This window comes from Neopsephotus bourkii, unplaced genomic scaffold (genome assembly GCF_033783945.1).
Source record: "Neopsephotus bourkii isolate Nb327-2 ecotype Australia unplaced genomic scaffold, CSIRO-AGI_Nbou_v1 NB_1234, whole genome shotgun sequence".
In the NCBI taxonomy this organism is placed as follows: Eukaryota; Metazoa; Chordata; class Aves; order Psittaciformes; family Psittacidae; genus Neopsephotus; species Neopsephotus bourkii.
Genome location: NW_026901719.1, coordinates 1,481,343 through 1,503,006, shown reverse-complemented (window position 1 = coordinate 1,503,006; position 21,664 = coordinate 1,481,343). Strand labels below are relative to the sequence as shown.

At 41.2% G+C, this 21,664-nt stretch overlaps 1 protein-coding gene across 5 annotated transcripts in view; it reads left to right on the top strand.

The window, feature by feature from the left end:
- Positions 1-210: 210 nt before the first annotated feature.
- The window catches only part of GEMIN8 (gem nuclear organelle associated protein 8), a 28,915-nt gene continuing 7,461 nt past the window's right edge, over positions 211-21,664 (top strand). The window contains exons 1-4 of one of the 5 annotated variants that reach the window (XM_061364466.1): positions 211-479; positions 1,116-1,167; positions 4,599-4,635; positions 7,342-7,764. In XM_061364466.1, coding sequence (XP_061220450.1) covers positions 7,404-7,764 — 361 coding nt within the window. In that variant the 5' untranslated portion in view covers positions 211-479; positions 1,116-1,167; positions 4,599-4,635; positions 7,342-7,403. Of the gene's footprint in view, positions 483-1,115; positions 1,168-4,598; positions 4,636-7,337; positions 7,765-21,664 lie in introns of all 5 variants that reach the window. The other 4 variants (XM_061364463.1, XM_061364465.1, XM_061364462.1 and 1 more) reach the window with 4 other exon arrangements.

Genomic DNA, 21,664 nt, shown 5'->3' with positions numbered 1-21,664 from the left:
GGATTACAGGAGTTCGCATCACTGTCCCTGTGAAGGACAGGTGTCTACAATGGGGCAGCAGCCCCTTCCCAGAGAAGACTCTTGCGGTGACCGGGAGCTAGGGCCGGACCCTGCCGGTACCTCCCCGAAGCACCACAAGATGGCGCCGCGGGACCGGAGATGGATGGGCGGGCGGGCGGAAGCGACGGGAGGAAGCTTTGTCCGCCGCGCTCATCCTCGCCGGAAGGAATGAAAGGAAGAAGTACCGGGGGAGTTTCCGCTCCGTTTCCCTCGGCTCTCCTTGCTTGCCGGAGCCACAGGCAGCCCGTCTGGGTGTGTGGACGGTGGTGCCCCTGCGCAGGCTGCGGATCAGGCCTCCCGCCTCGCTGGTCCGCGGCGGGACGGTTGAGGGAGGGGGCAGACCTGGGCGAGCGGTGGTGTGAGCGGGAAGAGAACAGCTCGGGAGGAAGTTTTGCCTCTGAGCTTGGCGGGGCGGAGAGGTGGTGTGTGTGGCTGGCAGCTCGGCTGTACGGGCTCGGGGCTTTTCGTTTTCTCTGCAAAATGCTGGCCTCCGGCCTGAGGCGGAGTGTAGCTCTAGGGCGTGAGGGATGCGCCGGCGTGAGTTTGGGCTTAAGGGTTGGTTTTCCTGTCAGCCTTGCCTTGCCCTGCCCTGTTTGGCAGAGACAGGAGCTGCTTATGGGTTTTGTGGTCTCTAAAGTCACTAACCAAAGTCTGTATGGCATCTGTGAGACGAGGAAAGGAATTCTGCTTTCACAAGCAGTAGAGCAAAAGTTTCATCCTCTCCCTCGTTTATGGGTAAACTGCCAAGCCATATATGAAACATAAGCTAATTGAGGCTACTAATAATTGTGCAGCTCTTAGCACTTTGCTTTTGACCTGTGACTTTTGGCTCAGTTAGCTTTTGGGTTTGTGTCCTGAATCTCAGAGAAGAAAAACCCTCTTTTGGGGAGCAGCAGAGGATTGTGCTGTCTCATCTCTGCTCAGGTCAAAAGAGCTGTAATGCATGTGGTGAAGTTTGGTCTGCATGCTTTGGTCACAGGTCTAGTGATTAAACGTGGATTGTCCCTGCAATGAATGTAATTTTGTCTTATGTGTAGTTTGCCTTTCATTGACAGGAATTACTACTACTGGTGTAAAGACACTGCTGTGAAGACATCGTAGTGCTAGGTACGTCAACTAATTCTCCTGTTCAGATGATGACCAGCTGTACCTGTATCCTATGTGCTGGACAGGTCTTGTATTTCGAGCCATTTACAAACAAGAATGCGCTGCATACTGTTAGGGATTTAAGGAAATAACTTGTACTGTTGACTGTTTCAGTCACAGGCTTATCTGTTTGACTAAGTAGGGCACTTCGGTATTAAAGTCATATGCCAGCAATGCACAGTATTAATCTGAAGCACAGAGTGTCAGAACACTTTCCAGATGTTTCCCTTTTCTGGTGGTGATTCTGTACCAAGAGTAAGCATTAGAAGTATAGAATGAAATAGGTATTTTTAGGAAGTTGTACACTTTAGGTGTTGTTACATGGCATGTTTTTCTTGCTGAATCCTTCAGATATTTTTAAAGAGTATGTAGCAGGGTGAGTTTAAAAATACACAGCACAAATTGGTGTTTAACACCTTAAATTGTGACACTTAATTCTGATGGGATGTTGTGGAAACACTTAGTATTCATAGGTTGAGAAAAATGGCAGTCTGCCTTTAAATTCGAGAACCAGTTTGGAGCTGAAAAAAGTATTTCAGCTGTCACTTGCTGAAATAGGGGCAAATGTACCAGGAAAAGTAATTCCTGTACACGTGCTATAATGTTATATTGTACCGATCTCTAATCCCTTTGCCAGAAACTGGATGCTGAGTTAGGGATGTCTCTGGTCTGACTGAGGAAGGTACTTCTCACAGGCTAAAGAAGCAGGGAGGAAAGCAGCAGTGGGGAAAGGATGTGATCAGCTGTCTGTTCTTTTGGGCATTTCTGATTTAAACACATTTTGCCTTTCAAGGAAAGATTTATATAATTTTTTTGTTGAACTCTGTTGAATTTACTGAAGTTTCACCTTTGTTTAATAACATCTTATATTTTTATCTTACTACGGTGCAAAGAGTTAATCTTGTTCACACTGGTGTTCTGAATAGCCAAACCCTCGATCCCGCATTGGTGTTTCTGGCTGTACCTGTTGCCTCCAGTATGGCAGCCATGTGGCAGCACTATATCCAACACACCACAAGAGGGCTTTGCTCCCAGAATATGAGTTACATTACCAAGTTATAAAAAACAGTGATTCGTGGTTGTTTCACAATATGACAGACATTGTCTCAACTTCCTTTGACTCACTTGGGATTAAGTGCTGTCATTGCTTTGATCGATTTATTTATTTTCATTAATGCTTACTTGCCTGAGGTTGGTAAGGAGACAGATGTGCTTTGATTTAAGGGAGTACATCTGTATTTAGTTATCGGTGAGGAAATATTTTAAAACTGAGAAAAGGAAGTAATAAAATTTATTTTAAAAATAACTTTTTCATCATTAATGGTCAGCATAGGCAAACAAGTCTCTTACTCATTTTAAAGTCTACATTTGCCAGAGAATTTCAAATGTTCAGTTGCATCCATATTTTATTTTTTAAAGTATAAATTATAGAAGTAGAATTATCAACACATTTTATGCTTCTTGTCATGTTTCACATTTTATGTAGTTTGTTTTGGAAGAGTAATTCAGCTGAAAATTTAGTGTCCCAGCGTGCAATATTGTTATGCTCTGCTTTATGTTTGTAGTCTAATGTTTCATAAAAAATTTATTAAAATTATTATTTTTTCTGTGTGTGACAAAACAGGTTTTTCATATTTGGTAAATTAATGTAGTTGGATAGTTTTGCCAGAGTTTTTCCTTCTCCTTTAGAAAATATGTATTAATAATAAAGTATCAAAATTCACCACTTAAGAAGTGTCTCTATGTTAAGCTTCAACCCTGATATCTGTTTATGCTGAAGCTGGTTCAAAGAATCTTTTGTCAGGTAGGAATTACGAGTGAACAGGAAAATGAAATGCACATACTTTCTCTAAAGTGGAAAATGGAAGAATCAGCTACCATGGACTTGGGTTATTAAGTATGAGGAAAAAGATACTATGACAACCTTGACAGTATCCAGATGTATGTAGAGAAGGGACAAAAGTTATATGTGTATGTCATGGGAGTGAAGTTTTAAAGAGGGTTAGCATGGGAAATGAGATGTTTGACATGAGCAAAGAGGGGTATCACAAGAGTCCTTTATGTACGTGCGTCTTTCAAGTGTTACAGGTCACCACAGTGTTTTACAGTGACCTCAGCACTAGGTTTTCTTCTTCCTCCAAGCAGGCAGGAGAATACAATGAACTCACACACTTTGGTTGCCTAACGTCTGATTCTACAATCCTTAGCTTCCATGAGTCATCCCATTGATGGTAAGGGGACCACTCACCTATGTAGGTTTTCTTGTAGATAGGTTGGTGTGACCAAGGGTTTGTAGGTTTGAGCATAGTGTAGGCTTTGCAAAGGATAATAATTTGCTTTTGAAGTAGCAGCATGATTTGCATTTTCTTTGAATGTGGCTCATCCTTATTCTCCTTTCGTGCAGCATGGCTTGTCTTAGGGACAGACTGTTGTTGTTTAATCAGTTCAGACAGAACACAACTGATGTGTATACTAAATTCATATGCATTTTGAAAAATCCTAGTTTTAAACTGGTATAAATCTGCAACAGTTGTAAGTGCTGTCTTGGCTATATTCCAGCGTTGCTGGGAATCGCATTTGACTGTGTCTTAGGGGTATCAGTGGAAGTTTAGTGTACTGAGTTCCTGTTGCCTTTCACTGTCACTCACCTGACATAAAGTTCAAATCAAGGCTGAGAGTGTCAGGAGAAATATGTGGATGAAACAGCTAGCATCTTAATAAAATAATTGTCAGGTAGGGAGGGGATTCAGATTTTCAGTGATTCCTCTTGGTAAATCACACTGAAAATGATCATAATTATAAATCCTGCCTGATAGTTATAGATAGCTTGTTTTCCATCTCTTCCTTTACCAAGAAGAGAGGTAAAGTGAAAGAAGGTACTGTAGGTGGTTATAAGTGCACCACAGATTTGAACACAGTCGAGATGATTTCCTGGTTTCAGCCTGTTTAAATCATTTTATAGTAATTGCTTGCTTTATATATGTCCCTGAGCAGACACCACTAAAAAGTGAGAACAGTGCATTTTGTTAAAATTTATTATTTTTGTTTAGCGTTTGGAAGATAAAGGTTGTAAAAGTATAAAGTGCATGAGACAATAGAAAAGGGTACAAGGGGGCGGGGGTGGAGGGAAGCATTCAGTCACAGCATTTTAGGCTGCGTAGTGTAGAAGGTTCCCTTTTCACCTTATTGTAGTGGGGAATTTTAAGATCTGGGATTTTTACTGATGCTAGTCAAAAACTATAAATAAGAGACTTCAATGAGTCACAACAGAGAAGGGATATTTAATAGCTGTAGGCCATAGTATCCAAGTTTAACAAAAATATATTCAGTGCTTGTGACCATTTTAATACATACATTCTCATTAATTTAAAAGTTACTGTTCTCTTCTCTAGTTCGCCTTGATCACCAGAACAAACTCCACAAGCGATGGTAAGTGGTCTTTATGGGTTTCTATGTATGAACTTGGTAACTTTGTATATACAAAATGCATATAAACACTGAACTGTCAGTGCAGACATGTAAAAATTAGATGTGAAAGTAGCTAAGTTGCTCTAGAAATAGAATTCAGAATGTAACAGTGGATGATTTGTCTACTCCTGGGAAGACTCCAGAGACATAACAGGAAAATAACAGAGGACTCTGATCATTTGCCTTAGATTTATAGCTTTTGTTTCCTTGAGGAAATCTCTTATTTCCATTTATTCTGCAGCTGAAAAAGCACAGACACAGAACTAAGTTAAACTTTAATGTGTTCCTTTCCCTTTTCCACCCCAATCTAAAACATTTCTGTAATTTCTTTTTTAACAGATGTATTTTTAAAATTCAAATGTAAAAGGTATTTCAAGGGTCACTTGCAGCAAAAAAGCCACAAAAAGTAGTTGGACAGGCACCAGCATCACAGTTCTGTCTACATGAACTGGCTTTTTGTCTCTTTTCCCTTAAATTAACAACTGGAGCTAGTCATCTAGACAAATCAGCCAGCTGGATTCCAGAGCTTTCAGTAAAGTGATGGAGTCCCTTTTTAGAAACATTTTTGAAGAACTGGAGATAATTTTTGATATTTAAAAGAATATGTTGTCTTCTTCGGAAATACACAGAATGTAGGAGGTACTTACTTTTGTCAAGCTTCTTGATGTTCCAAAACTGTTAAGTACTGGGAAAAATAGACAGAATGTTCCAAAAGTAACCTGCAAATGTATCAGATTTGACAACAGGACCCCCTCTGACTGCTGAAGGATGAGGAGTCAGTGTGGCATTCTTAAGCAAAGCAAGAACAGTAAATAAAACGTTGTTCTTCCTAGCTTTTAGGTGGCTGGATGATGGAATGAAGGAATTCCATATGGAAGACAGATGCTTTTCTTGCACCCACTCATGTTAAGAATAAATATTCTGAAACGCATGGTCTCATAGCAGTGCAACGTTAAACCAAGAGGAGAATCAGAATAAAGTTTCACCCCCATGAATTGTTGCTTTTCAGGAGAGAAAATTTATCTAGACTTTTAAATCACATAGCTGAGTCCCACAGCCCTTCACAAACTGGGTGCAATGTTTGATCAGAAATATCCCAGAGAATGCAAGTTTGTTGTCATGCATTTTCTTTATGGACTCTGTTAGCTGGAGAAATTTTGTTTCTGAGAGTGACCTTAAATGAAGAGATTGTATTTATAGATCTCTTACGGGATAACAAGCTAAATTTTGCAGAAAGAAGGGAAACGTGAAAGTTACAATTATTATTCCAAATTCTCTAGCATTTACATTATTGCTTGAGAACCAGAAATTGAAAATAAATGTAAGTAAATGAAATTAACCTCTCTTGAAATTGTTGACATTAAATAGAAGGTATTTCTTAGGGATGTTTTTTCTGTTTTGTTTTGGAATTATTATTTCCCAGAAAATCCCAGTATAGATCAAAAAAACACACTTAAAGTTTTTTGTCTTGTATGCCTTTTTTTAGAAAAAAAACCAAAAAACCCAACTAAGCTAATAAAGGACTGTAAATGTCACATTCATCTTTGAAAACATCAGCTAAATCTCGCCTTACTTTTGAGTGTTTGCCAAAGCATGGCTTAATTAAAATTCTTTCAATTTAAAGTAAAGACATTCTGGTTTGGCCCAGATAAAAGATTTTCTATGGAAATTAAGAGGTGAGGGAAATAAAAAAAAGAAATTTATTGTACTTTTTCTAGGCTCTAGTTTACTTTATGGCTTTCTTTTAAGATGCCTTATTATCCCCTCATTTTGAAAGTAGGATGAGGGTGAAGATGAAATGGCCTGTACAAAGGGGGCTTAATGCTAGAGGGACTGTGGGGCTTTGTAGTCACTGGTGAAATATGAACAGCATGAAACTTTCTTTTCAGGAAGACTAAGATTAGCTGGAAGACAGGAGAAGGTGTGTTACAGTATGCTTCTTTCTATAGAACCATTTTTCCATGCACTTTATCGGTGGTACTTTATTACACATTTTCATATGTTGGTTGCTTATGAGTACAAAAGGGAGATTTACTGGCAGCTTGCACTTGGCTAAATACAGTCTTGTTTTTGATCGAGGCCATGATGGATATATGAGCTTGGCTGAATTGCCATTTGACCTTTTCTGAGAAACTTATTTTGGCAGGCAGATGGAGGAAATATGTTACTGGATAAAATGAATGCCTTTGTTTAATATGGAGGAATTTTAATCTCTTGTGTTTTCTGTCTGCGGATTTGGAAATCAGGTGTAGGTTGTAATACATGCACCTTGGAATGATTCAGTTCTTACAACTCACATAAGCAGCTAAGGAATTGTGGAATATGTCCACACAGCATGTCCTCTAAAAAGAGCTGATTCCCACTGTAGTAGCACAAATACTTGAAAAATACCTTCTGGAGACTACAAATTTCTGTTGGTGATTCTTCACTGGTAGTTGTGTTGATGCAAAACCAATCTCCTGTAATAGTAATAAAGTGTAGTGAAGTTGTACTGTGTTAATACGTGTCCTCTTTTAGACCTGTGTGGTTTACCGTAGGGAAAGGATGATTATTGATTAAAAGGCAGACTTTGTGCTTGCGTTTACAGTGTTTCCTGCCCTCAGTTACTGTTTGTTTTCTTTCTTTTTGGTGTTCTTTCTCTCTCCCCCATGTTTTGGCCATAGGAAGACACTGAGCCATGGTATTCTCGGCAAGTGTACGCAAAATACTGGAAGCACTATGACTTAGCCATGCGCTGGATGCGCAGACACCAGCGAGCCTACAGGAAAGCCATGGAGTCCTTTTATCACCTACCATGGCATCTTCCTGCAGCCTTTCCAACTGGTCCCTACTCAGATTGGGATGGGAATTACCTCCCACACGCCCAAAGCTATTCTTCCAGCTCTAGGCCAAGTAGCAGAGCTGTGTACCAGAGGGGAGCTCAGCAATATGCAGATGCCCACCAAGAGAGGGAGGATGCTGACGGGGATTCTGAAATGGAGGAGGACTCTGAGTCTGAAGGGGAGATAGAATATGACTTGAGTAACATGGAAATCACGGAGGAGCTTCGCCAGTTTTTTGCACAGACAGAGGCACACCGGGAAGAACTGCGTAAGTCAATGCTTGTTCTGTGTTTTCTGGTTCTTGGTGGCCATAACATTGAATGATGGATGGTTTCAGCACTTACAAGTTTTGTAAGAATTCACAGAAATGGGTACTGCAATGGAGCAAGCCAAAGAAAATTAAGTAGGGAAAGCTGATGGGTGCAGTTAAGTACCATGCATTACAAATAAGTCTCAGAAAATGTTTTGGGGTTTCTTGGTACAAGGGAGAGAAAATCGTGACTGCAAAGAGGAGAATAACACGTTTGTTCAGAATATATTCTTCAGTGCTGAAGGAAAAACTCCAGAATTTTTATGGTTAAATCTAGTTAAAATGCTACATGTTTGAGAAGGGAACCCAAAGGAAGTGCTTTACTACCTCTTTGCACCCTAGAGTAAAACCTCAATGTATTTTATAACATGGAGCATCCATTTTGCTTGTTATTCTTTGGCTAACCCAACAGTAAAATTTCATGACCTTTTTCTTCTCCCTCTGCATCCCTAGGGTACTCTTCATTCTGTGCTATACCACAAGTTTCTCTTTGTTTTACATCTTGATCTGGACCCAAGTCCTTAAGCAGGGAATGTAAGCCAAAGACTTATGAATTTTCTCAGGTCTTAATCCTCAGAGGTATTGGTCATCTTTATTTCTATAAAATCCTTAAATAAAAATTATGCAGTACTTTATTGACACATTACTGCATATACAAATGCTGCAGGCACATTTATTATCTGTTTTAAGCAAGCAGCATGATGAAGATAACTTCCATGTGAATCCAGTAGGAAATACCCAGAATGAATGATTAATAGAGCTTTCTCTGGAAGAGGGAGATGTTCTAAAAATAAACACAGTGATGAGGAGGGAGAGATAAAAATTGTGTTGTTTTAAATTCTTTGATCAGAGGTATCTGGTGAGCTGAAACACCTCAGCTTAACTTCACACTTCCCATCAGTATGATGCACAGTTGATCTCAAGAAGCTCAGTGTTAGTGCCTGACGTGCATCCGTTTCTCATAATGCGTTCACAGAATCAGCTTGGTGTTCTCTGTTGAAATGTTGTTTTATTGAGGTATATAATGTTTTCAGATGCTTGTTTGTGTCTGAAAATGCAGTTTATTTTCTTTGGCTTTATGTTATCTTTATGGTTAGTGGTGTTTAAAGGTATGTGAATGATTGAAGTGGTATCCTTGAAATTGGAAATCTGGCCTCACAGATGTTCTCTACTGCAAATACACTAGATGACCTTGGTATAGCTATTTAATCTCTTCCTGACCCCTCACTGGCTGCTCTTGCTAAAAATATGATTTGATTCTTTATGATGAGCAGATGAATTGGGAAAAGGTTTGTGACTCAGTATATAGATTTTGCTTTTGTTCCTTCCACCACAGGTGGAAGGTACGTGGAGCCTTTTGGAATAATTAGGTCTCTGCTGCGTGCCATGTAGTAGCCTAGTTCTGTGTAAGCGTAATTCCATTCACTTCAGTGGCACTATTTCAGATCGTCATTCAAATTTAAGCCGAATCTGGTCTCTAGCTACTACTTGCCTCAGTTTCGTTAGTAGTTTCCCTGCTAAAGTGAGGTTAGTAATAATAACCTGTAATTCCTCAAAGCATGAAAAAGTAAGCAAGTACTTGATTTAATTGGCATTTTAAAGTGCTGCAGAGCTCTTGGGTGAACAGTGCTATCTAAATGCTAAATTTTGAGAGTAGGAAAAAATATGATACGATCTTGTTCAGAAATAACTTTTTGTTTGTGTGGTAAGGGAAAAGGAAAATAGAATGAAACAGATTTTTCTAATTCTGTTAAAGTTTCTCAGAAGAAGAAACATAAGCAGCAGGAGGAGAGGAAAATCATTGTTTACCTGATGGCATGGAAGTATGCTGGTATGGCAGACATGTTGAAGGCAGTACCACTCTACTTCAGGAGGTAGTATTACTGATTTTCTTGGATGCTGTTTCTGAACAAAATGAAATTTGGGGTTCATTAAGCTGCAATCCGTAATGATGCTATCATGTTATATCTTTCACACTGTGCTGAAGAATGATTCTGTCATTCTGTATCAATGCTCAAGAAGATGGAGATAATGCATCTACAAAAGAAACCCACAGTTACTTAAGTAACTGCCTTTTCCTTTTAATCCCCAACTGTATGTCCTGGGCTGCTCCCCCTAGCTTAGGAGGAGATTTGTAGAGAAACTTGGGCACTAAAAAGCTGAATAACACCTGAAATTCAGGCATCCATGTCCAGCAGAGACATTTGTAATGGTAAGAGTTTTCAATTTTCTTTATGAACTGGAAAGTAATGTTTGGGTATGTCAGAGTGGAATACCAATAGTGACTTTAGCGATCAGTTGAAGTGTAAGTCAGCTGTTAAGGAAGGTTAAGGGGAGGGCTGTCTCTCATGTTTTCTTTCTCTGGCATAAGTAAGAGTTCACAGCCTTTGACTCCTGCACCTTGACATGCACTTGGTAGAGGACACATGGATTGCTCTTCTTTTAAAATGAATACCATGCAACTTTGATACGTTTGTTGGCAATTTACTGAAGTGTGAGACACATGGGAAAAGAAGAGCACTGTGACAAATAGAAAGGGGAATTTGGCACATAAGGAAGGGGATGCTAGTACAGAGGGGTGGAAATCTAATCTATCTTTGTGAAGGATGACTTCTATGAGTCTGGTGTTTTTTCAAGCCCTGCAAAATTAGGAAATGCTATGCAGCATTAATACAGTTATTTGGATATGCATTACGAGAGTCTTGATTTCCCAAGTAAGATGTAGCTGGTTCCCACACTTCATCCATGTCTCATCAACATTTAGAAGGAAAATCAAAAGCACTGAAACAAATCCTAGCTGATGTCAGACTCTTCACTTCTAATGCTTGATCTAGAGTCTGCTAGAGGTGATCACAGACATCAGGGGCTAAGATCTTGCAAACTGTCTAACTGTGGAAGATTTACACAGGCCTGAGATGTAGGTGGGAAAGACATTTGTGTCTGCATGGTGCCATGCAAGCATTAATGCTAATTGTAAAGAGAAGAGTTTCAAAGAAAGCTGTCCCGTCAGACCAGTCAAAGAGGAAGAGTAACTGCCACAGACTTTAAGAACTCGCAGATTCCTCACTTCTGTAGTGATGATTTTTTATTTTTTTTTTTTTTTTCTGTTTTCACAGTGGGCATTTGCAGTGGTTGGCTGACTTGCACAGTAAAGCCTTTGAAACTGGCAAACTGTGAGCCTTGCTGCATGATTTAACACTTCAGGAGTGATACAGTTGTTCACAACCAACCTCTTCTAAAACAATCTACTTTTTGTCTTTGAATTCATATCAAATTCTTACTAGTTTTTAGGTTTGTGTCATGTATTGCAGTCAAGTTATGTGTTCCTGGAATGCCCTGAAGTGATTGGGAGTGTTTTGCTGAGGCTGTATGAACTCAAGCATATTAATGCAATGCAAACTTATCTTGTATTCTAGATAGATAGTGCATTTGGTTATAATGTAATGCCCCTACAGACCGTTTACATTTCTCTGAAGTTGTTTCTTCATATGCAATTGTAATTATGTAGTGATTCTGTTTTTTAGGGGGGATTTCTTGTCAGGTTAGTCTGTTGTTCTAGTTCTTCATGTAACTGGTGATCCTAATACACTGTGCTTCTTGGGGATGTTTTTAGTTGCATTTAAAAATCTTCCCTCTGGCCATTGAAATGCATAAAGTTATTTCTTGGTTACCATACCTGTCATACCTAGATAGTGTACCGAATTCTCCAAACATCCTAGGTGTAACGAACAGAATACTGTAAGTTACCTTTTTATATCTGCAAGAATTAAAAGGAAAAAAAAGCAAGAAAGGAGGATGTACAAGCCCAGCAAATCTGTAAATTATCTAATTGCATGTATTTTATTACACTATTAAATTTAGCCTTTGAAACATGTAGTTTGTCCTTATGCAGTTTTTCTTTGTTCCCTTTTTTACATATAAGAGAAAGTGACTTCTGTAATCGAGTGAGTACAGTATTGCGAGTACATTAGGAACCATTCTGTAGTAGTCAGCAGGCAATGAGACAGTGTCCTTTATTTAAAAACAAAGAAAAGCAAAGGAAAGTACCATCATGTCAGTTCATTACTGACGGATAATAGTCTGCCAATTGTTATTTCTGTGACTAGCTTTTCCCATTAAAGCCTCTGTATTGCCCACACATACCCTCCAGCTTCTCCCAAAATAATGTTGTCTCAACTTTTTTCATGCCAAATGGAAAACCTTTTAAAAAAATTGAAAGGAAATGGTGAATGAAGATGTTTGTTTCAAATCTGCAATTTGTAGGGTTTTTCCCTCGGGTTTCTTTTTCTCTGAGAGATGACAGTTGTCATTGCCTCTTCCGTGAAGAGGGAGCAGTGGAATTTTCCATGTTTTGAAACTTGTTTGAATAGTAACAGATCTGTGAAGCTTTTGGTTTTGCTTAAGGCCTGTGTGCTTCCTTGGAAAGCAGACTTTGATTGAGGCTTTTTGCCACCATGTTTTCCATCTTTTCTTCACTTCTCCTTGTTCTTCATCTGTTTCTCTCTCCATCAGACTGTAGTGCAGATCCTTGGTCTTGGTCACCAGCATCTCTTTCAATTCTTCTTCCCTACACTAAACTTTCAAAACAGTGTGGATGGTGAAGTTACATATGTCTGCTCAACTTCCTTGGCTTTGTCAGCGTTGGTTGTCACGTGAACTTTTACCATTCTCTTCAGAAGTTGGATCGCTGAAGCTTCTGAAGAAATACTTGTGAAGAGTGTTCTCCGCAGTACATGTGGGCGTTAGGGAGATTTATCTGAACCACATTCCTCTGTGAACTGAAGGAGAAATGTGAAAGGCTTTCCTTTTATACCATGTCTCTGCTTTGATGATTGAACCTTTTGTTGTATAGCAGGAGAATCTTCTCAAGTGCACATGCTGTGTCCAGTGTAGAGGCTGTGTTATTTGGTACTGGAAGCCAACAGCTGAAAAAAAAAAAAAAAGCCTTCTTACTAGGGAAACAAGGAAAAGTGCCACAATTTTTACTGTTCTAATTTTGAAAACTAATCTGTACTTGCAAAAATAGAGGGTCTGAATTGCATGTGGAGAGTAACAGTTGGGCATAGTTTTGTATCTGTTTCATAAGAAATGTTATCGCTGTACTAAAAGTATCAATTTGAGAATTCAGACGTTCCTAGAATATGTGATAGTCAAGAAAATGTCCTTGGATCTCATACTAGGGACAGAATTAGAGCTTAGGAGTATGTATAGGTTTGCTATGTGGGCCTGTGTCTTTCCTATCAATCCAACACATGTTGTAACAAATGGACATTATGCTGTACTTGCAACTACAGAAATTAATGGAAGAGAGACACTAGAAAGCTTGAGGTGCTGCTGAGAAAACTGTGCGTTTTTGTTTCACTGGACCAGAGACACCTGGAAACGGAAATCCTCTGCTGAATGCTCAGGAGAGTTGTGTGAGGGTTAATAAACAGAACTGGAAATTATACGTGAAATTTTTCTTCTTCGTTATGTGCCTCTGGCTGAAACTTTTTGACACTGTTGGCAACCCCTAAAACTATGCAAGTGCAAGGCCAGGCTTGTTTTCTTCTGCTAAGAGATGCTCCAGTTTTCAGCTTCCAGGTGGCATCTGAGGATGCTGTGGACCAGGCTCCTGTGCGTGCATGCAGCCTGGACAGTTGGGTAGAGCTGGGGCCTGGAATGCCACTTCCCTGTCTTCAAGTGGCTGTACTGGGCTCAAACCTTCCTAAGCATGCTGTGGATTTCTGGTATTTGACTTACAGCAGGTTCATAGCTAGGAGCACGGGAAAAGAAGCTTATGTGGTTCAGTGCAGCTGTAGCGTAGGCATTGTTTTAGAGGAATGCCAGGGTGTCAAACACCCTCTATTTCCTCTTATACTTGATGGAAATGAAGAGTTCTGTTTTAATATGTATCAAGCTTTGGAAACCTGTGTTGGAAATTGTCACCCTTTGTTTGTCTGTCTAATGTGTTCCTGTTACAGTAGCGGAGATAGTGCATACCACAAGTGGCTTGTTGAGAGTTTCAATTTCTTCAGATTTATAAGGGATTTTAGGTACCTTAGCAGGAAGTAAGCAAAAGCCTCAAGTGGTAAAAGAATGAACAATATGATCTGAGAAGAATTGTTCATTCCACACCTTTTGCTAACATTTAAGTTAGATGTCATCCCTGCGAGCAGAACACATTGTGTCAACATTATCTTTGCTGAACAAATACAGGATTTGAGCTACTCTTTCTCCCACAGAACTGTTAAGTTATTCATGAGGCTGTAAGAGAAGTCTGGTAATCTTGAATTGTTGCTGCTCTTAGTAACTCTGTGGTAAAATTACTTCTGACTGGATGTCTGTGACTTGTCTTGAGGATATGAGAATGAGATGTGCAGGACAGAGGCAGATCATTGCTCCTCTCAGCTGCTCTGTCCCTCACCATCCATGTGCTAGATCTGCTTTCGATAGCTGTGTGTTGATAGTTGCTGGTCTCAGAAAGTTCCTGTGGAAACAGGTCAGTGGCTTGCTGTGATGAATTAGCTATTGAAACTTTCTCTTTACAAAGAAAATACATGCAGTAACTCAGTTTTAGGTCAAGTAAGCAGAGTGTCAGCGCCTGTTTTGTGTCCATGCAGTTTTAAAGGTTTGAGGGCATTGCTGGGATGTACCTGGGCTTTGGCAAAGAGCTACCAGGTAGACTCCAGGGCTGTGATGCCACATATAGAACAGGGAATCCTTCCCCAGTCTTGTAAGAGCAAAACCAGCTTTCAGAATGCTGTTACGGAAGATTGCTTCACATGGGAACAGTTCAGTGTGGGAAGATGCAGACACTACTTAAACTCAGAACTCGTGCTGCTAATTTTTTGAAGGCAGGTCTGCCTGCTTACTTACGCTGTTAGCATCTGCAGCTGCTCTGAGTGGCTCCTCTGGTCTTCTCCCCATTCTTTGCCCCTGCAGGGGAGCCTGTGAAAGCAGCTGCAGCTGCTGCGGAAAAGAGCAGGTGAGACCATGCTGACAGACACAGCTCTAGGGAAAAGTGGCATAAAAGCTGCTCTGTGCTAATCACTCAGCTTGGACAGTCTGTCTTTACAGTTTATGCACTTTCCCCTTCCCCTAAAATTCCTTAGTTACTGGTTCCATCTAAATGCCACATGGAGCATTTCTGTATCTCTGAATGATTTTACTTTGGAGACAGGGAGAGAGCTCTTGTCTCAGTTCTGTGCTGATAAATTTCAATTCATTCATAGTACTCTCAACCCTGTAAGTGGAAACAGTGGTAGTGTGGGCTGTGAATTAAGCATTTTCTAACAACCTTTTTTTGTATCTACCTGGGGGGACCTGCTTCTGTACCAAGAATGTTTAAAGTTTCAGCAGTGGAGTATTTGTGAAAAACGGTGCTCTTTATCTACAAAATCTGCTAAGAATCTGCAACAGAGCAGGGCAGCAAAATATCTCAAGTGTTACACATTTTAGATGTATCTGTTACAAACTTGTACAGATTTGCTTGGAGACACAACATTTACCCCTGTTAATTTTATTGGGTGTTGTTAATATCAAGACTTCAAAGGCATCATTTCCTTTTCAACATCTCTCACTGTGCCTCAGTTTTATCAGAAGCATACAGATGGAATTCACATCCCTTGTCGTTTGGGAGACGTGGGTGCTGCAGAGGCAGAAACTGAGAGTTCAGAGACTTCTGGCTGCCAGGGTCTTTTTGAATCTGATTTCCTCACATACTCAAAATGGAGTGAGAGAGACAGACAGAGGCTGTTAGGCTCCCCATCTCAGACTTGGGTGGCCTTTATAGACTTCCATGATGACCTTGGACGTGCCATTTGGGGCTAGATCCATAAAAGCTTGCAACAGAGGTGGAATTTAGAAACAGATGTCCAAAATAATAATCTTTCTCTTCCATCCATGCCTTCCAGGAAGAAGGGAGATAGTCATTTGTAGCCAAAGGATGATGCATCTTAAACCCCAACGTGCAAGGGGACGTTGTTAGTGTTGTCTTTTCCAGTGGCTGTGTTAAGCAGCTCTCCTACCTTGTGATGTGATCTGCTATGAAGCCCATATCAAGGAATCTAAAGCACCGTCCTGCACTAGGAATTTGTGTCCATTTTCTTTTTATTTGGACCTGTACTAGTGTTGTGGTTTAAGCCAGTAGAGGGGTGATAGCACTTCCCTTTCTATCAGGAAAGTAGAGAAGGTTGATGTGACAGCACACCAAGAAATAGTTGTGCTGCAGCCATATGAATTATTCAGTATAGACTGATCCAGCTGTTCATTGGTGTTATAATTGCTATTGGTATTATAATTGCTATTGGCCTCCAAAGTACCCAGACCTGTTTGTTTGGCCGCCAGAGCTTTCCCCCTGATATTTTCAAGGACATACGTCTGAGTTGTCATAACACTGCTCTACAGTACACTGAAATCATGGGGCAATGTAAAATAGAAAATAAATCTGAAATGGATATTTGCACTGAAATTAGGTTTGTACTAAATAAATAGCATGAGTGTTACACTATTGATTGCTGTTGTTCAGATTTAGCTGGATAAGAATCTTGTGGGTTTAATTTCATTTGTAATTGCTGAAGTGGTGGTTGTTGAGCTAAAGTCAGTTCTCTGTTCATAGTAATTGGAGAAACTCTGCCAAGGAATGTGAGTCTCCAAAGATCATGGTGGGCCCCAATTTTAATATGGTTCTTCATATACTAGGAATCCAATGCCACTGTTCTCCCACTCTGCACAAAGCTTGCAGAGTACCTTCATATCTAGAAGGTCTGCAATTTCTGATGTGGTTGCTAAGCAGAGGGTTGGAAGACTCACTTGAAAATTCATTTCTTGTCATTGCTTTGGGCTTTTTGGCCACTGGTATGGTGGGAGGGAAGCTGAAAATCTGTAGAAGAGTCCAGACTATGGAGGCTGCAACATGTGTGACATGTTGGCGGAGGAGGTGTTGAGGCAGTAGATGGTAGAGCATCTGAATGACTTTGGAAAAGTGCAAGAAGTATCTGCCTCTGATCTCTCCATTTCTCAGTACATAAAGTTGGTGATGTGTAGTTATTTACATACCCTGATTTTGCATTCTTCCCTTGGCATTAGTCATTGGCCACTGTCATGAATGCACTGTCAGGCTTTTAGTCTGATGACTTTCCTCATTTAAAGTCTTCTCTTTCTCAAGTAATTTACACACTTCCTTCATGTGAGAATTGCCCCACTGAAGCAAAAGAGGGGAGACGTGGAGCTCCCAGCTGCTAAGAAGTACAGCTTAACTCTCTGAAGGCCAGGACCCCACCTGCCTTTTGGAAAGAAGACAGTGCTCAAAATTCTACTCCAGTAACTGACTCGGGAAGTATTTCTAGTGTCAAACCCTGATCATCCTCGTGGCCCTCCTCTGGACTTGTTCCAACAGTTCCATGTCCGTTTTATGTTGAGGACACCAGAACTGCACACAATACCACAAGTGAGGTCTCAGGAGAGTAGAGGGGCAGGATCACCTCCTTCAACCTGCAGGGGCAGGATCATGTCCTTTTGATGCAGACCAGGATACGGTTGGCTTTCTGGGCTGCAAGTACACACTGAATCCAGCTGATGTTCATTTTCTCGTCACCAACAACCCCAAGTCCTTCTCCACAGGGCTGCTCTGAATCTCTTCTCTGCCCAACCTGTAGCTGTGCCTGGGATTGCTCTGACGCAGGTGTCGGGCCTTGCACTTGCCATGGTTAAATTCATAAGGTTGGCATCAGCCCACCTCACAAGCGTGTCAAGGTCCCTCTGGATGGCATTCCTTCCCCCCAGCGTATCAACCGAACCACACAGCTTGATGTCATCGGCAAACTTGCTGAGGGTGCACTCAATCCCACTGTCCATGTCACCAACAATGTGGAATAAGATTGGTCCCAACTCCAATCCCTGAGGGACACCACTCATTACTGGTCTCCAGCCGGACATTAAGCCATCGACCACAACTGTTTGCGTGTGGCCATCCAGCCAGTTCTTTATCCACCGAGTGGTCCATCTATTAAATTAATGTCTCTGATTTAGAGGCAAGGATGTCATGTGGGACAGTGTCGAACGCTTTGCAGAGGTTCAGGTAGATGACGTCAACTCTCTACTCCTGTCCATCAGTTCTGTAGCCCCATCATAGAAGGCCATCAAATTGGTCAGGCAGGATTTCCCCTTAGTGAAGCCATGCTGGCTGTCACCAAGCACCTTGTTGTTTTTCATGTGCCTTAGCATGCCTTCCAGGAGAATCTGCTCCAAGATTTTGTCAGGCACAGAGGTGAGACTGACTGGTCTGTAATTCCCTGGATCATCCATTTTCACCTTCTTGAAAATGTGGGTTATATTTCCCTTTTTCCAGTCGTTGGGAACTTCACCTGACTGCCATGATTTTTCAGATATGGTGGCCAGTGGCTTAGCAGTTTCGTTGCCAGCTCCTTAGCAGCTCCTTCAGGACCCGCGGATGGATTTCATCAGGTCCCATGGACTTGTGCACGTTCAGGTTTTTACGATGGTCTCGAACCAGACCCTCACATCCAGCGGTCCAAGGCCTTCATTCTCACAGTCCCTGTGTCTGCCTTCCAAGACTTGTGTGGTGTGGTCAGAGCATTTGCCAGTGAAGACTGAGGCAAAGTCATTAAGAATCTCGGCCTTCTCCAGATCCAGGGAAGGCAGTTCTCCTGATAGCTTCCAGAGAGGGCCCAGATTATCTCTAGTCTGTCTTTTGTTTGCTGCATACCTATAGAATCCCCTCCTGTTATCTTTCACATCCCTGGCCAGATTTAATTCTAACTGGGCCTTGGCTTTCCTCACCTGCTCCCCACCTTCCCGGACTGACTGCCGCACAGCGCTCCGCCTCGCTCGCGCTCCCTGGGGCGGGTTTTCCGTGCTCAGGGCGGGGCCGTTCCTCCTGGCCCCGCCCCTGTGAGTCCCCGCCCGCCTCAGCGGAGCTGCCGGCTCCTGGGCAAGGCCTGGCGAGGGCTCGGGGCTCCCTCGGTGGCTCTCGCCGCTCGGAGCTGAGGCTCCTGGAGGCGGGGTTTGCCCTCGGTCCGGTGTTGAAGGCTCCTCTCTGGAGCTGCTCAGCTCGGGGAAGTGTTTTTTGTTGTGATTTTAATACTGGGCATAGCATTTATCGTCATGTATTTAAGCATATTTAATTTACTACAATGTTGAAATGAGCAATGAGAAGCTCAGAAGGTCAGAAGTAGGCTTAAGTTTCCAAAGCTACCTCTCATCTCTTTCTTTCCCAGAATTTGATATATTTTGCTAATTCCATTAGTTTGACCCTGTTTCCAGATGTCTCTTTCAAAATGATTGGTCAGGCAGCACACTGTAGTTTACTAACAGCATGGAAAAGCCCCCAAGTGTTTACTTGCTGGAATTAATTTATCCAGGTCAGAGATTTTTATTTAATTCCACATGTCAGCGGTAGCTAATGCTAAGTTGTGGACCTGCCAGTTAGCTGAAAGGTCAGTTCATAACCTGAGTATGCTTCCTTTCAGAAAATCAGTGACATGGTCACAAGGAATTGTTTTTCAAATGCTTTTCATCAAGTAGCAGACTTCCCTGCAGATACTACTGAGCTGCTTCCTCATCTCATGCAATAAACCAGACTTGAGTTCAGCAGTGTAGTTCGTGGCTGGAGTCAAGAAAGATATTTCAGTATGAGGTTTGAATATGCAGGTTTGATTAGGAAGACTAACACAGGCTACTTCCTTTATATATTTATTTATTTATTTTTGTGCGGAAGCACCAAACTTTCCATATTAGTTGTCCAGCACACTACATCATGGAACACTTTCTTCCAAGTGCATGTACTTAATTTCTATGCAGGGCACATACAAAAAATGATTGTGAAACTCATGTTTCTTCAGTGTGCTGGCTTCTTTTTAAAGAAGCGCTTTTAAATTTGAGCATTTCCTTGTTCAGTCTCCTCTGACTGTGCCACAAATATATGTGTGTGCATATATGGATACAGTTATATATAGATTTAAGTAATCCTTCTGTTTACTCTAGCACTGGTGTCTTTGTCTGGCGTCAGCATTGTTGCCATCAGTGACAGATTGGAGTTGTTTTGGGGGATGGGAGTGCAGAGTCAGCTGGTCTGCATTTAATCTTATTGCTGCAGACTTGATCCTTACTAGAGGCAGCTGCCAGTGCCTGATCCTGTACTAATTTCTAAGCAGTGGCTGATCAGCAGCTTCCTCACCCTTTAATTCCATCACAAGCATACAGCCTGGACATCTTGGTGTCTCTGGTGTGATACAGACCCCTGGTTACTCTGGGCTCACCTGTGTGTTTTCTGTCCTCGACGCACATATGTATATCTGATTATAATACATTATCTGATTCAGATTTCTAGAGGAGGCTTTCACTTGAGGTTCCACTGGGCTAGCTGGTTGTTTGGTGTTTATGGGGTTTGATTGTTTCAGTTCATTTTCTGGTTGGGATAAGAATATTCCTTCTTAAGGGTTTCATTGTGGAAGGTACTAGAAGAGAATACAGGAAAGGTGATTTCTTGTTTAGCTGGGCAGTAACCAGTGTAACCTACTGCTAGTGTAAACACGGACATGAAGGCTTGTATTGTTTCCATCTAGGATCTTTGGCAGTTTGTTTTGGAGACCACAAGACAACCTTTCTTGGGTTTTAATCCTAGTTCTAAAATAGTAATCAGTTTCTTTGTTCTCTGGTTTACTGTGTAACTTTCTGCCAGTTGCTTAACCCACAGATTTCAAAATAACGTGAGATAATTAGTTCTTTAAAACTCTGTCAGGTAGGAAAGTATGAAAATCATTTCACAGATTATTACAGTGAGGCATGTGCTTAATTAACTTGAGAGTGATATGTACCACCCAGTAGCAAACCTGGAAGTGGAACACCTTGGTTGTAACCTTACTTCCTGGCTTACTGTTAATTCTGATTTCAAAACTAGTTTCTCTGTTTGCAGTCTTGTTAAGTAGCTTTCCTCTGTTTCTACAGAACTGACCTCTTCAAAATGACTAGAAAATCTGTATTACAGTGAAAGAGAAGGTACCAAACTAAGTACTTCAGATTTGCAGTGCTGTCTGCTTAGACAGCTTGTTGCAACCATGCCTTTCTTGGGGAGCATACTCTTTCACCTTGGACTGTTTCCTGCTTTTACCAATAGGTTTTCAGTCAGACTGTGCTTCACTGAACATGTCTCTGTGCCAAGGTGACGTTAAGCAGTTTTTCTTCCTAGCCATTCAGTCCTGCTCCAGTGCTGCCCCTTTAGTTCAGCATGTGTTTTGCCAAGACACTGACCTGTACCAGGATTAAATATAACTTGTTGGGGTGGGAGTTTTGTTTGTTGATGGGATTTTTTTAGGATTCATTGTGTGGCCCCTTAGACAATTGTAGAGGGGCCTGGGAGTGAGCTGGAGCATGAAGCTGAGGAAGAAGGAAGGGAGCAGGAGCAGAAACTGCATAAGCTGGTTTTGTAGCTAAGGCAAGAAAAATGTGCATGGAACCATGGTTTCAGACTGCCACAAGCTTGCCAAGGAATCACATCTGCTCTTGCTTCAAAGCTTGTAACAGAACATTTTCTTTTTTCTTGAGAATATTGCATTACTTATAGATATGTGTGGTGAAATATTCAATTTCTTTTAACTCATTCCCTCCTCAACTAGCAGATGGAAAACTTGTCAGCGTTAGATACTTGTGAATTTAATATTTTCAGCATATTTTGTATTTCTTTGTCAGGGTGGTTGTGACTCTGGATGCTGAGAGGTTATTGTTGCAGGCAGTTGTTCCCAAAAAAAAAAAGTCGCTTTTATTCCAAATTGGTGTTTTCAAGCCAGCTACAGCATTTGAATTTTGTGCATAGGTTGGACTGCTGTCATGGTAAGATACTGCCTGGCTGTCTCCACTT